The sequence below is a fragment of the Trachemys scripta genome, chromosome 10 (assembly GCF_013100865.1).
Source record: "Trachemys scripta elegans isolate TJP31775 chromosome 10, CAS_Tse_1.0, whole genome shotgun sequence".
In the NCBI taxonomy this organism is placed as follows: Eukaryota; Metazoa; Chordata; order Testudines; family Emydidae; genus Trachemys; species Trachemys scripta.
This window is the reverse complement of record NC_048307.1, coordinates 44,292,053-44,307,396: the sequence shown is the minus strand read 5'-3', so window position 1 is coordinate 44,307,396 and position 15,344 is coordinate 44,292,053. Positions and strand designations below refer to the sequence as shown.

General features: G+C 42.5%; 1 protein-coding gene across 7 annotated transcripts in view; it reads right to left on the bottom strand.

The window, feature by feature from the left end:
* The window catches only part of MYO9A (myosin IXA), a 455,456-nt gene that overhangs the window by 43,757 nt on the left and 396,355 nt on the right, over positions 1–15,344 (bottom strand). For all 7 annotated transcript variants that reach the window (XM_034783136.1, XM_034783134.1, XM_034783141.1 and 4 more), the window contains 7 exons: positions 15,163–15,285; positions 9,781–9,861; positions 8,539–8,649; positions 6,742–6,864; positions 5,911–6,060; positions 2,982–3,295; positions 432–2,153 (listed from right to left, as the gene is read on the bottom strand). In XM_034783136.1, coding sequence (XP_034639027.1) covers positions 432–2,153; positions 2,982–3,295; positions 5,911–6,060; positions 6,742–6,864; positions 8,539–8,649; positions 9,781–9,861; positions 15,163–15,285 — 2,624 coding nt within the window. The remainder of the gene's footprint in view (positions 1–431; positions 2,154–2,981; positions 3,296–5,910; positions 6,061–6,741; positions 6,865–8,538; positions 8,650–9,780; positions 9,862–15,162; positions 15,286–15,344) is intronic.

Genomic DNA, 15,344 nt, shown 5'->3' with positions numbered 1-15,344 from the left:
ATTACCAAAAAGATGCTGATAAAATGAGGAGGATTCAGAGAAGAATATCAGTAATTATTAGAAAGCAACAGAGGGTCCTGTGGCACCTTTAAGACTAACAGAAGTATTGGGAGCATAAGCTTTTCGTGGGTAAGAACCTCACTTGGCATCTGAAGAAGTGAGGTTCTTACCCACGAAAGCTTATGCTCCCAATACTTCTGTTAGTCTCAAAGGTGCCACAGGACCCTCTGTTGCTTTCTAATAATTACTGATATTCTTCTCTGAATCCTCCCCATTTTATCAGCATCTTTTTGGTAATGAGGTGCCCAAAACTGATCATGTGGCTCTGTTTCATTGCAAACCTGTAGAAATCAATCCTATTTTCAGGAAAGGTCATGCAACAGTCACCTCTCATGGTATAAAGCAAGCAAACAAACAACTGCTCCACTCACAGGAAATGACTGTCTTTTGGTGTGAAGAAAATAGCACTAGCCCGCGGCTCACTAGAAGAGGCATCAGTGCTCTGGTTGGGAATTCGGGGTTGACTGAGGCGCTCTGTCCTTGCAGCATGGCTGCTAGAGAAGTCCCCAGATTCTACAGCCAGTTTTGAATTCCATCGATCTGTTCTGGTTGATTCCTGTGTCATTCCAGGTTGACCTTCTTTTCGCTCCAGGAACATGCTGACAGGCCTGTCCTTTTGTGCTATGTGGGCTGGGGGGCTCCCTTTCTTTGCAACAGTGAGCCCTTTAATATCCACTGATGAGGTTGGTGTTGTATTCACAGTCTGGAAATTTAAATTTTCCCCTTTGCTCTGGGGATTTAGGATGAGGAGAGATTGAGGCCTGTTGTCTGTTTTCTTTGGGGGTCTGAGAGACAGTCCTTGTGAGGGATCCTTGATTCTGCTGTGCTCAGTCCTTTGCAAGGCCTCGCCCCTCCCTTGTCTCTCGAATTGCTCAAAAACTTTGCGCTGTTTGTCCAGAATTTCCTTCTGCTGGCGGATCTGCTCCATCATTTCCCTCTCATTTTGCTGCTGCAGCTGCTTTTGTCGCTCCTCCTTCTCCACATTCAGCTTCTCAAGTCTCCTGATAACAGAGTCTGAAGAATGTGTATCTGATGCAAGAGCAGGTAGGCTTTCCTCTTGCTTGACAGGAGGGTTTTCTCCTCTCTCTTTGTCCAAGGCTTTGCCTTGGCCCTGCCTGCCTGGCTCCGTATCTTTCTGAACCTCAGGAAACGTACCTGGTTTTTCTTCCTTTTCCATTAGTTTGTTCTTCAAGTTATTCTCCACCAGTGACTGATTTGTTTTCTGGATGTCCTGTGATGGAATGTAGAAAGTAGGCAGGTTGCTAGAAATGAAGGTCTCTCTTGGATGCATCTTGTAGATAACATTCTGGGTATCACAGACCACCCGCTCCTTAGTAGCAGGACTCTCTGGTAACTCAGAACTTGATGGTGTCCTTTTTCTGTTAGATAAGTTGCTGTTCACATCTGCTGAGAAGAAGGTTGTGTCCTGTAAACCAGGCTTAGGACTGTGAGGTAAAGAGTCCTGGGTCTCAGTGGAGACAGACTGCATATCTTGCTCTTCTAAAACTGGAGAATCAAGTTTATTCTTCTGAGTATCCTCACAGCTTAACACTTCTAAGCTCCCCTGAGAGCTTTCACTCTCTGGGGTTCCCTGTGGAGAATGAAGGACCTCTGACACAAGCTCTGTGGACCACCGACGCTCCTCTGAGGGAGACACCCCTCCAGTGGACCGGACCTTAAGCAATTCCAAGCTAAATATTGCTTGTTCCAATTCACGCATTCTCCGGCTTTCTCTTTTTGCGCGGACCACTTTTTTCTGGTTGAGATCCTCCAGTGATTTGGGCCTCTCTCTCACAACTATTTCCTCTTCAATGTCCATGCCACTTTGGCTGCTGGCTCTCTCGTGTCTTTTGTACAGTAAGTCTCCAGAACTGTCTACTGGATCAGCATGATTCACCCGACTATTCTCTATTACTGATTTATGTTCCTCTACAGCTCTCACCCGCTGTTCAAACGAGCCATCCTCCCACTTAGATGGGTCTGAGCCCCTAATTTTCATAGTATCATCTGCCTCCAGTCCATCCTCTTCTCTGATTGACACTCCATTCTCCAGCTGTCTCTCTTTTAATCTCTGCTCTTTTAAAGCTGTAAATCTGCAAGGATGAGAAAACAGCAGATTTTTAGAGTGTTTCCTCTTTCATTGCTTGGATGCATTGTATTGATTCTGAAGAGATGTTTAAGAGAAAGTGCCTGTGTTTGGTTTTAATACCTTAGCTAAACACACATTTAAAAATCATGTGTGAGACTGCACATGGGTATTCTACATAACATGAATTTTCAATTTTCACCTGCTTCATTCTTTCCCTAGTTGTGAATGACACTGGTGTCTATTAGTGAGAACTGCTGCTTTCCTGACTATGGTCGCTCTAAACTTTATCAGTATTTTGTTTTTGCTTTCTTTTGTAAATTAATATATCCAGGGAAGCACAGTACAAATGCAGCATCTGGTGTTTTGGTCATGTTCTTTACCAGCTTTCTAGCTGGGCTGATTAAGGTATAATCAGGTACTAGTGACTTGCACAACGTATTTAGAGTCATTATTCTGGCTCTCAGCTCGTTTACAGTACACCAGTGGGTCCCAACCCTTTCAGACAGTTATACCACTTCCACAGAGTAATGCCTCAGCTGTGTGCTTTCAACTGAATGCTCTGCTGATCAGTTGACTGGTGTTTGGATCAGACTAAGCTCCACTGTGGGTTACAGAGAGAGTGGACAACTGAGTGGGAGGCACGTAGTGGCAGCACAGGGGCCCAAGCATACCAGGGAAGGGGAACATGATGTTCTAGTAACAAAAGCCTGAAAAATGCTAGTATTCATGCCAATTGCTGGGAATCATTGCTCCGAATCACACAGCCTTCCTGCTACCCAGTCATCTTTATTCAACATTTCACTTTTGTGTCCACTGAGGTTGACCACATTACCTTTGCCGTGCTATGTATCCTCTGCATGCTGCTTGCAATAGGATGACTTTATTTCTCTTGGCCCTGTAGAGTCTCTTTGCGCAGTATCCTCGCCAGCCTCCCTGTATGCACATAGCTGCAGCATGCCTACGCCTAGAGCATTCCCGCCAATAGTTCTGGATGATGAAGGCTGCAACCCGCATCTGCAGGAATCTTCGCCTCTCCACAAAACCTCGCCAGTGGGCCTGAAGAACGAGTGCTGCATTGCTGAAAAGGAGAGGATCAACTAGGGAGTCTTCAGCTTGCTTTCTACTCTGATAACTGCGCCAGTACCTCTGCAGAAAAACAGATAACATTTCTTGGTGATGTGTTTGGTACCACACTCATTTAGAGAGCAAGACCCATGAAATAAACCCATTCTCCAAATAAACATGTGCTGGGTATCCAGGCTGCATGGCCTACCCTTAAGGAAGAGTGGGACACCTTGGGGGTCTGACACACTGACGGAGTTCCTCCAAGGGACAGTTTAAAAGTTGGGGCATAGAACAGATCCTGTGGATCTGTAAAAGAGGGCACAGTAAACTTTGCCAAGGACACCAGGTCAGACCACTATTGGTAGGAAAAGTTTCCTGGAATCTTTAATAGCCACTTGGATAAGCAAACAAGGCCTCAGCGTAAGAGTGCATCTAAGAATCAGATCCAAAGTAAACCACTTGCTGTGCCTAACTTAGAATGATGAAGGACTAGACTGATTCTGCCAAGATGTGACCCTGTGTTTCCAGGGAGTTACAGGTAGGTTTTTCAAACCAGATACTTATATCACAAATGTCCTCCCATCCAGTTCTGCAAAACTGTTCCCTTCTTAATATGAAATCAATAGCTGAACAATACAGTACAGAGCTCCCTCTTCCATCTCTGCTCATAAAATATGCTATCCCAATTTCCTTGGAGAAGAAACAAATTAAACTAAAAATGATACCAACAATCATAAACAAACGGATTCATATAACTTATATTGCAATAGCACCTAGGAAATGGACTCCATTGCGGTAGGCTCTGTACAAAAATATAACAAAGACTGTCTCTGCCCAAAAGAGCTTACAAAATTTAAAACGAGGGTCACCCGGTAGATACGTCAAACAAATGAGAGAAGCACAGGCTCAAAGTGAGAGAATCATAATTAAGGCTACGATTTGGTCACGGCAGTCACGGATTCTGTGACTTTACTGGACCTCTGTGATTTCTATGGCTTCAGGAGGCGAAGGTGGGACTGTCAACCCATCCTGCCCTGCAACTGGGGCTGACTGGAACCAGCACCCTGCAGTTTCCGCCAGGGGCCGCAGCCAGGGCCGTGCGCCCCAGCCCTGTGGCATCCTGGGCTTGGCAGTGGCAGTGCGCCCCAGCCCTGCAGCTTCCACCTGGGGCTGCAGCTGGGGCCGTGCGCCCCAACCCAGCGCTTCTGCAGGGGGCTGCAGCTGGGGCCGTGCACCCCAACCCCGTAGCGTCCTGGGCTTGGTGTGCCGCAGCCCGGCGGCTTCCCAGGGGGGCTGCAGCTGGGGCCGTGCGCTGCAGCCCGGCGGCTTCCCCGGGGGGCTGCAGCCGGGGCCATGCGCCCCAGCCCGGCGGCTTTCCCGGGGGGCTGCAGCCGGGGCTGTGCGTCCCCTTGTGGCATCCCAGAGCTGCACCCCCTGCTCCAGCTGCTGGAGCCAGGGGGCTCGGCCTGTCAGTTCCTCCCTCATACCTAGTCTTACTCCCCCACCCCCCTGGTTATTTTTAGTAAAGTCACGGACAGGTCACAGACGCCGTGAATTTTTGTTTATTGCCGATGACCTGTCCGTGACTTTTACTAAAATAACCGTGATAAAATCTTAGCCTTAATTATAATCAGTGTCATAAGCAGTGGTCACAATGCACCAGCTCTCTACCCACCACTCAGTTTTGTAGACATCACAGCATAGATGGATTTTACAAAGAAGTTTAAAGGAGGATAATGTTTCGGCTTTGAGGGTTTTTTTACAAGGAGCAACTTGCATGCATGTGGGGCGGCATGGGAGAAAGCACGATGGTGCATGCTGGAAAGTTTCACAAATGGGCAATCAAGAGTGGTGTCACTGGTGGAGTCTATGTCCATAGCATATAAGAGATGATAGATGAGGCAGGGAAAGGCCATAAAGGGCCTTAAAAGTGAAGACAAATAGACTGTACTGGACTAAGGTGGAAAAATTGGAGAGAGTCCAGAAGAGGGCAACAAAAATGATTAGGGGGCTGGAGCACATGATTTATGAGGCGAGGCTGAGGGCACTGGGATTATTTAGTCTGCAGAAGAGAAGAATGAGGGGGAATTTGATAGCTGCTTTTAACTACCTGAAAGGGGGTTCCAAAGAGGATGGATCTAGACTGTTCTCAGTAGTACCAGATGACAGAACAAGGAGTAATGGTCTCAAGTTGCAGTGGGGGAGGTCTAGGTTCGATATTAGGAAAAACTTTTTCACTAGGAGGGTGGTGAAGCATGGGAATGGGTTACCTAGGGAGGTGATGGAATCTCCTTCCTTAGAGGTTTTTAAGGTCAGGCTTGACAAAGCCCTGGCTGGGATGATTTAGTTGGGGATTGGTCCTGCTTTGAGCAGGGGGTTGGACTAGATGACCTCCTGAGGTCCCTTCCAACCCTATGATTCTAAGGTGGAGCCAGAGGAAGCATATAAAAATGGGGTGATGTGGTCAAAGCGAGAAGCTAGGAAGATGATTTTTGCAGCAGTGCTTTAAATGGATTTAAGGATTCCAGTGTCACAAGCTTTCCTTTTCTAATCTGCCTTTCCCTGCCATAGAGGTACATTGTCATTATTCATTATAAGCAGCTCCTCAGCTCAGGAACCTGGTCTTTTGTGTCTGCGAAGTGCCAGGCACACTAATGATGCTATACATAGTAAATAACAACATTATTGTTGCCTACCTGTATGATCACTGCTGCCTCCCTCAAGTTCAAGAAGTGCCTTCTCTCCAGTATAGCACGGAACCAACGCTGCAGCAGAGTAATCCTCCGGAGCACTTCCTGGTGTAGCAAATCCTGCAAAAGCTGGCGCTCCCGCTCCTTCATGAAAACCTAACAGGCAGCACATGAGGAATGAGGACAATGTGTGTCATGCTTCCCCAGCCACAGGAGACACGAGTTAATGCCAGAGACATCTGTATCTGGAATGCTCTCAAATAAAGAGCTTAGCATTTGACTTTACTTTGGGATACTTATGAAAGTTTTCTGGACAGTTACCTACAGTACGTGGCTGTGAAATGTTGGATGTGTATCACAATATATAGCAGCCGATAAGTAAATTCCCTTTCTAGAGGAGATAACTCTCATAACAGTAAGTCAGAGAGACAAGAAGAAGAGCTCTGTGTAAGCTCAAAAGCTTGTCTCTCTCCCCAGCAGAAGTTGGTCCAATAAAAGATATTATCCCACCCACCTTGTCTCTCTAATATTCTCGGACCCACACGGCTAATAACAACACTGTATAGAATAGTAAGTTATGTAACAAAGCGTGGAGTGATTATTGGAGGCTAACTTGTTTTAAATAGCATGATCAGACCATCCTGGCTTCACAGAAAGCAACACTCTCGAGTAGTTTGTCTTGTGTATGACATGATTAAAACCCTTCTCACTTAATCCATTTCCTTTTGGTAAAGTGGGACAACAGTCATGTCAATGCAAACATGTATGAAAACCAAGTTACAACATAGGCAGACTTTATTTGTTAGTGCAGAGTCTGAGCTGTGGGTAAGTATTTACCATTGTTCTCCCAACTTGATAATTGTCTGGACTGAGCTTTATTTTCCTGAAGAAATCATGGATGTTGTGCTTAGATGGGCTGATTCCTCGTGACAGCAGAACATGGAAATGGTCCACAAAGTCCTGTAAAATTAGAAGCTACCAGAGTTAAATTCTAAGGGCAGTGGCATGTCACTGTTACGTAACTATTTGCTGGCCAAATGAGGTACGTTTTAGTAAATTAGCAGAAATGTAACGGATATTCAAGAACTGCAGAATTCAAAGATTCCTTCATTGTTATAGATTCATAGATTCCGAAGCCAGAAGAAACTATTGTGATCATCTAGTTTGCCTTCCTGTATAATACAGGCCATGGAACTTCTCCACAATAATTCCTAGAGCAGATTTTTTAGAAAAACATCCAATCTTGATTGAAAATGGTCATAGCTGGAGAATCTACCATGACCATGTGTAAATTATAGTTCTGGTGGCTTTCAGGATTGTATGAAAGGCAAATAGGAGATACTGCAGTGTCTGCCTTCAAAGGAACACTCAGAGATTCTGTGAAAATGTGCAGTGAATCCTGAGAAATGATCATTACAGGAGGAATTTACCAGAACCTGCCTAGAGTATCTCAGAAAACACAGAGCTTCACAACAGCTACCATTTTGATGGTTCAAACATCAGACTTGCTAGAGTCCTTGAAGATAAATACCCCCAAAGTAAAAAGGGGTTCAGGTTTCCTACAAGCAGCGTTTGTAACAGACATGACTATTCTCAATGCCAAAAATAGCTGCCATCCATTCGTTTTACTACAGGAAACAAACTGGGTGGTAACCACTGATGAAAGAACCACACACACAAAGAACATTTTTTGATAAAACCATCATGTAAAAAGAAATATTTCCCTTGAATAAGCAAGTCTGTGTGAACCAAGGCAGCCCCCCCGGTGCTGTGAGGTTTGGGAACTTCTGCATGATGGCTAAATGAATTTAGCACTAGCAGATTATGGAAGGAAATGCCAGCTCCCTGAGTTAGGGCTGACTGGCCTGAACAAATTATCTTCATTGAAGTTTTTGAAAGGAAACAAAAACAGAAACAAGTAACAGGAGGCTTCCCATATGAACTCATTCCTAAACTGAAGAGATTATCTGGCTCACATTTATTATGAGAAAAATCCTCCCTATAGAGATCTAATACAATATTAAATTAAGAAAATGTGACTGAAAAAAGATTCATTTAAAATAAAATCGTACCCATAACTATTCCACTTTGTTGATATGGCCCAACTATAGTTTAGGCAGAATTCTGCTTGGTTTAGGAATAGGCTCAGTATTACAGTTGGCTGTAACCTGAGATACAGATATTTACCTTTAGGAGGTTCAGTGTGCCTAGCACACTAGAATTTAATTTCCAGAAACATGGATTCGACTCCTCTTAGGTCACAAAGTGGTTGAGTGAATTCATTCTAGCTTCTAATGGACATTATGGTCTTGATTTTAAATGTGTGTGTGCAACTGCGCATGAAAATTAGGTACACATTTCTGTGCAAACAAATGCACGACTAGCAGTTTTGGTTCAGAACTAGAATAGCTGAGGCTTTGCAAGTTAGAACTTAGGTGCATTGGCAAAGCTGGCCTAGCACATGACCACACTCCATGCCTGGCTCCAGCTAGTGATATTATTCACTCACTTTTATTAACTCTAAATTCACCCGCATTTAGAAATAAGGGTGTGTGCAAAAAATGGGCCACCTCAATCTACCAGGATATGATGTTTTAACAGAAATGAATAAAAGGTAAAAGCACTTTGTCTAACCTGGAAGGAATATTTGCAGCTGTACCCAGACTGCCGAATTCGAACTGTCTCCAGCATTCCTGTATATCGCAGCTGCCTAAGCACCAGACTGTCACTGAACCTCAGAGGGAGCTGAAAGAGGAAAAACGGACAGACAACATTACTTCACCCAACCACAAACACTTCATGATACTCATGAGTACCTAGACATGGAATTGACGACATGATTGACGACATGACATGTTTTTGAATGACACACATGTTGCCAATAGTATGATATGGATTCCTAGCAACTGGTCCAAGACCACCAACTTGTTTATTACTGAATACCTATTGGAAGAAAATGGCTTCCAAGCATTACTGATCTGGCTGGATTTAAAATGGTGATCTAGTGGAGATAGACTCCGTTATCCCACAAGCCAGCCAGCTGCATTCCAGCTTTGTTTATAAATGTATAGTCCATGATACCAATTCATCTTCTAAAAAATGTAAAGGAAAAATGTTATGTACAACTAAGTTAATTTGAATAATGAGGTTTATTATGAAAGTATCTTCCTTTTTTCAATTAAAATTTCATATGGATTTTTTTTTAATTAAAGCTGGAAGCCTTAGTGCTCATGCATGACAGACATGAATTCCAGAGCTTGTAAGAACTTCAAAGGAGACAACTCAAATTATTATTTATATGATGACCAGAAGGGTCATTGTGGTTTATCAACTAGGAATAATATTACACACACAAACAATACCACCATACATGTTTAACAATGGTCTCCACACTCAGACTCATCCAGGAGGTCCTTTTTCTTCTTTTCAGCTAAGCATATCAAATTTACACCATAAAATATTTACAAGTTATTGTGGATTTTACCCAGACAGTTAAGAACTAAGGGTGAAACTGCATCCTAATAAAACCATTCATGCTGCAGTCCAGCAGCTGTTCTGTGAGAGCACTTCTTATCAAGTTTTGGGATTCCAATGAAACCCCAGTGGGGGCAGCGTGTTTGTTGTTTGTGGTATCTGAAGCAGCAATGATTAGGTACGGTGTATTTAAGCACCACAACTGCCAGAGTTCATGTTAATGAACCGTCAAAACAATGAAATCATACCCCACAGTATCTGGAAACAACATAGTGAGAGCAAGTCAGAATTTGACCTTTGCCTCCAATTTTATTCTCTTCAGTGAGGGTGGGGTGGGTGGTTAATGCAAATGCTGAGAACAGTGTTTTTGTTACCAAGCATTTGGCAATGATAGATCTTTACCTTTTCAGCATTAGATCGAATGCACTTGACAAAATAAGGCTCTGCTTGACCAAGAGTCTCCATCAACTTGTTGAGGGATGCCTGCAGCAGAAAATAAAACTTAAAAGCTGGAAAAGAGCCAGATGTGACATACACTGAAGTTTCAAACATTTCACCCATGAGAGGAAATCTGAGGAAATTACCAACTTAAGAACTGTTTCTGACAGAGAAGTCAACTAAAACACCAAAGGGAAGTACATTTTGTTCAAGAGTCATTTAATTCAATCCAGCACCAGCTCCATATACATCTCTAGAAATGCTAAGCATGTTAAACTTGAACATTAATGTCTTTGTATCCAACATGCAGCTATAAAGACACGGATTTTCTTTCTTTTTTTTTTTTTTTTTTTACATGAATAGTTACCTTCAGGAATAGTAATGGCAGCTCATGTGACCTATACTGTACATACTGCATTTTGAGATAGGATAGTTTCCAGTCCCACCTAGTACAATTAGACATCAGGTTTTCAGTATGAAAGGGAAATGAGCTTTGAATTTCACTTTGCAATTATGTATATTTTACTGGGAGGCCCAAGAGAATTATCAGAGGGCTGTGGGGGACAGCATAACCACTAATCTGCTTTGCTCGTTTTCAGAAATCCATTATTTGGAGGACATTACAGTGAAAATGAACACCCCTTTCCTCCAAAGTCTCCATAAACATCTGACTCTGCCCACAGGTTTTTCTTGTACTGGAATCAGAGTAAGTTATCACTGGTGCATGGTCTTAAAATAGAGTTGGCTGCTTTCTTTCAAATCAATTCTCGCAGTTTGTCTGATATCCCTTTATCCAGACTAGCCTCCCATTCTTTCATATAGCTCCATTTATAGTGAATTCCTTAGACTACGAGCATTGACCTTTTCATTGAATGCTCCTGGTCAGAACTGTTTTGAACCTGATAGATTTTCTACCATATTCTTTTCTCAACTGAGATGCGAAAAGCTGTGGATACTAGGTGGTTAGGATTTCCTGGATTCCCATTTCATCCTGTACTTTCTCTAGACTTTAAAAACATTGTTCTAAATGACTACCCAATGGAAGACCAGAATTAACCCATCATGCAGAGGCTTTCAGATCTACTCTGGGCTTGGGTTGAGTGAGACAGATTCCATCTAGAGATCCCTCTAGATTCATTCTCCTAGAGGCACAGCCTGGTCACACTAATGCTCTGGCAGGCCATTTGGAAGGGTCCCAGACAAACTCCATCTCATTGCTCCAGCCACTCACATGACCAGCATTTTCTGTGGAAAACGTATGACCTCATGTTGTGTGGAGAAGAGTGACTATTTGCATGGAAATTCCATGTCAACAGATTGCAGTTGGCTCTGTTGGGATCCACTAGGCATAGCTACCAGGTAACTCGGGAGAGTGGAAGGCCAAAAGTGCCGATGAAGCTCTTTTGCTCTGGGCCTATCTGTGAACCACAGTGACTCCATCTTGGGAACTCTCACCTACTTCTATGCTAACTGCTTACATGCTTTGAAGTAGGCTGAAGCAGAAATGTATTGGTCAGCGTTTCTGGCAGATGGCTGTAGTTTCACTCATATTAGTAGAAATAATAGAGATAAGGAGGGAACAGAGAGAAATAGTTAGTTTGTAGCCGTTTTCCCATATATCCCCAAGGTATTTAGTGCAAAGGGTCAAGGGATGTACCTTGTTCTCCCTTCAAAATGACAAATGTATCCGCAACAGATGTCTCTTGTATCCCCTTCCCCAAAATAATATATGTATTCTGTGTAACCTGTTATCTATAGGTCAGCATAATGACGTAAAAAGGATGAGAACTGAGTTGTTTGTTACTGGTTATAAAAAGGGCCTGTTCGGCCATGTAAGGTGTGTCTCTTCTGGCATGAGTCGAGGAGCACCCTCTCAGCTGACTGACAAATAAAGGACCTGGTACCCGTCTTCTTGTCTCTCCGTGCCTCCTTGGTGTAATTAGGTAAGCTCCGGGGGGAAACGGGCCCTATTTGGCCAACAGCTCCGCTTTTATGTTGCAATTTGTAACAAATCTGGAGCACTAACTGTGCTGAAATTATCTCTTATTTTTGCATTATTTGAACGATTTACTTAATATATGTATAATATATAACTGGATTGTTATTTATTTACAAGAGTGTCTCTTAATAAAATATCTTTCCTAATCCCTCCTCTAAACTCACTACACTTCCTAACAGCTGTCTGTAATGAAGTGTTAATCCCCCCACTCTCCAAAAAAGTTTACATGAAGCTAAGGACAGGCACACAATCATTTTGCTTTTTGCTGAATTCCATTTTCATATCCTTCATCTGCACATTGGCTATTCAGATTGCAAGCTCACTGAAACTGTGGCCTTGTCCTCACATGTATATGCAAAGTGCCCAGCACACTATTGGCATGATCTAAGTAATGATACATCCCAACATCAGTTAATTATGGGGATGATTTGATTCTAATAATACAGATGCTCTAAAAGATATTCTGTTGTGTATTTATCGTCTATATTATATGCATAATATATACTTAAAGGGCCACTAGGCATCATAACATTTTCTCCCCCAGATAGAGAAGGACCCAACCCATTCAGTTATTTCAAAGACTAAGGGTATGTCTACACAGCAACTAGACAACCAGGGGCTAAGGAGCTGTTTCACTGCTATGTAGCCTTCTAGGCTTGGGCTGGAGCCCAAGCTGTAGGACCCTGTGAAGTGGAAAGGTCCCAGAGCACGGGCCTGAGTCAGCTGACATGGGTCTGCCGCTGTTTTTTCTTTGATGTGTAGACATACCTTTAGATTTCCCCACAATTTCTAAAATGCACTTACAGTCCATATTTGGAGCTATATGCAGCTCTACATGATTATGTGCTTGTAAAGTAACTCTTAAAAACAAACAAAAAGCTTGTTTTTCTCAGAATGAGCACAATATACTGGCTGCCTCCCTCTTCCCCTCTGGTTCTCACCCTGAAAAAATGCTGGGTATCAACTCTAATTTCATTTAACTTTCACAAGACAGAAGTATTTGTTCATGAAAATAGCCTGATGCAAGCCTGTGAAAAAACTTTTTATCAAGAACACTGCAATAAACCCAAGAGGGGATGGACTTGGGTCACACAGAGGAAATACAAATGTTTATTGTGTCACATTTTGGGTGACAGATTCTGCTTTGCATCTGCTACCCAAACAGCCAGCTTTACAGCTGCTCTATCCCTCATGGATTTCATAAATACCTAAAACTGATTGGAATCCCTTAGGCTATATGCCTCCGAAAGTCAAGGATAGAGTAGCACATATGCATCCAATCAGAGGCAGGAGGAAAAAACTAAAAGGAAGAATGCTATTGCACTGCACTGACTCAGATGGTTTTGAGTCACAGCTGTCATTATCACAGCCTACTGTAAGAGCAGCAACTTCTTTGAACAGAAAACAAAGTGGGGCAGAAGAGTAAACATAATAAAAAATCAAAAGAAAATGATGCTATGCTCCTTCTTTCCCTCTGTTCTATTTACAGAGGATTTCATGCTACAATGACAATGGGCCTGTCATTTCTATCACAGTATAAATGTGGAATGATTTAGTGTCTCAAGGGGAATATTAAATTCCAAACTGGATCAGTGAGATTAAATATGCAGTGCGTTTTTGTTTACTTAGAACTAATAATTACAAGATACTCAAGTGATTACAATGTTAACTTTTCCAGCAGAATACACATGGAAACAGAATATGGAGTTTATTTAACTTGCTGTCATTGGAGCATTTTAAGGATTCCTGGTAACCATGTATGTGACTGCAGTTAGAAAATGACTGCTCTATCATTGCAAAAAATTGGCTGATGCACTGTTTGGGAATGACAGCACGAATGGGGAGAACACTGTTGTGATTCTGTGTATAGAACCACTTGGACCAACTTACGTCACTTTTTATTATCGGTTAATGGTGTTTTACTGGTAAATACTTAAAATCTACTTCTTGCACAAAAGAACACTCCAGGGAGTGAAGCTGTGAGCATGCAAGCCAGCTGAGGCTTGCCTTTTTGTAGCATTCCCTCTTTCTCTGGGATGGGAGTGACAAGGGCATTTGTTGCATTCATATTTTGTATAACATGTTCCCAGAAATTAACTAATTCCCAGAGAAACATTTTTGAAATGATCAGGATAACTAGAAAATGCTTTCTATAAACTAGACCACATGCCTGATTTTAAATGAACTGTGCTCTCTAATACTACCACACACTTGTGCATGCGTCTCAAGACTTGACAGTTGCAGTTTCCAAGACTGTATCCATAGTGACAAGGCTGGAGAAGTTTTTTAGCTTCAGTTACCCAAAATTGCAGGTTAACCTGTGCAGAATAGTGACAGCACAAAAAATGCTGGCCTCAACCCCATCTCAAAATTCACAAGCATTTCTGAAGCTAAAGCAGCAGTGTTTTCCCTTCTGGGCTCTTCCAAGTAATTACATTCTAACTGGCACAAACACAAACTGAACTTGAGATACACATTATGCAAATAATTACACTTCTAAATACCACCATTTTTAGAATTCTTCTATTGATGGATTCCCCAGAGAAACCCCCATAAAGGGGCCTGTTTTCAGAATTAGGTGCTAAGCAATAAGACAGGTATAAAAACCTGTGCCCCATTTGTGCATGTGTAATTACCACTGTTTTCTCCTGTTACATTTTGGGGGGTTGAAGTTCCTCTCCCCAAAACTGTCATGTTGCATTTGAAAATAGAATCAGGGACACCATTTGCCTTTTTTCAATACAAAATGAAATTGGCATGGTGATAGGATCAGAGATGGAACTAGGCCGCGTATGTGTATGTGTGTAAGAAAAATTAGGGAACTGGGAAAGGCAAGGACAGACCCCTCAAAAATCATGTTAGAGATGGAAAAGTCCAGAGACTAGTCAACATAAGATTGCTCCCTACAATACTTTTCAGATTGTTTTGTCCACTCTAGTTTATAATCCCTGAGCAATAGGGTTTCCACCACTTCCCTTGGAAGATTACGCTAGTCTAAAACCCCAACGTCTGGAAGTTTTTCCTGATAGGCTGCCTCAATCTTACATTTCTTATTTTCATCCCACTGCTTTTTGTTATACTCACCCTAAGTAATCCCTCTCTCTCTCAGTATTTACATCCTTTAAGTATCAGTAGACTGTTATGCCCCTAAACATCATTGCTTAGCCAAGCTACACATACTTAGCTGTTTTTGTGTTCTGAATAGCGTAAAAGAGGAGAGTTCTGTGCCTGTGAGAACCATCCTTTGCACCTTGAGGACCCATGCAGGTGTTTGTTTTGAGTGCACCCACAACCAACTCTTTTTTCTCTTGCGCTTCTTCATATTTGGAGTAAACACTGTAAATTACCTGGAATTGTGCACTGATGCTGGGTGGTTTCTTCTTCTTATGGAGGTGGAGAAGAGACTTTGTAATGCGATCGTGCAGTGTCAGGTTAGTTAGGTGCTTGAGAGATTTCACCTCCAACAAGTGCTGCCAAAAAAAACCAAAACAAACCAAGAGAGTTTTTATACAAAAAGATCTTTGACTAC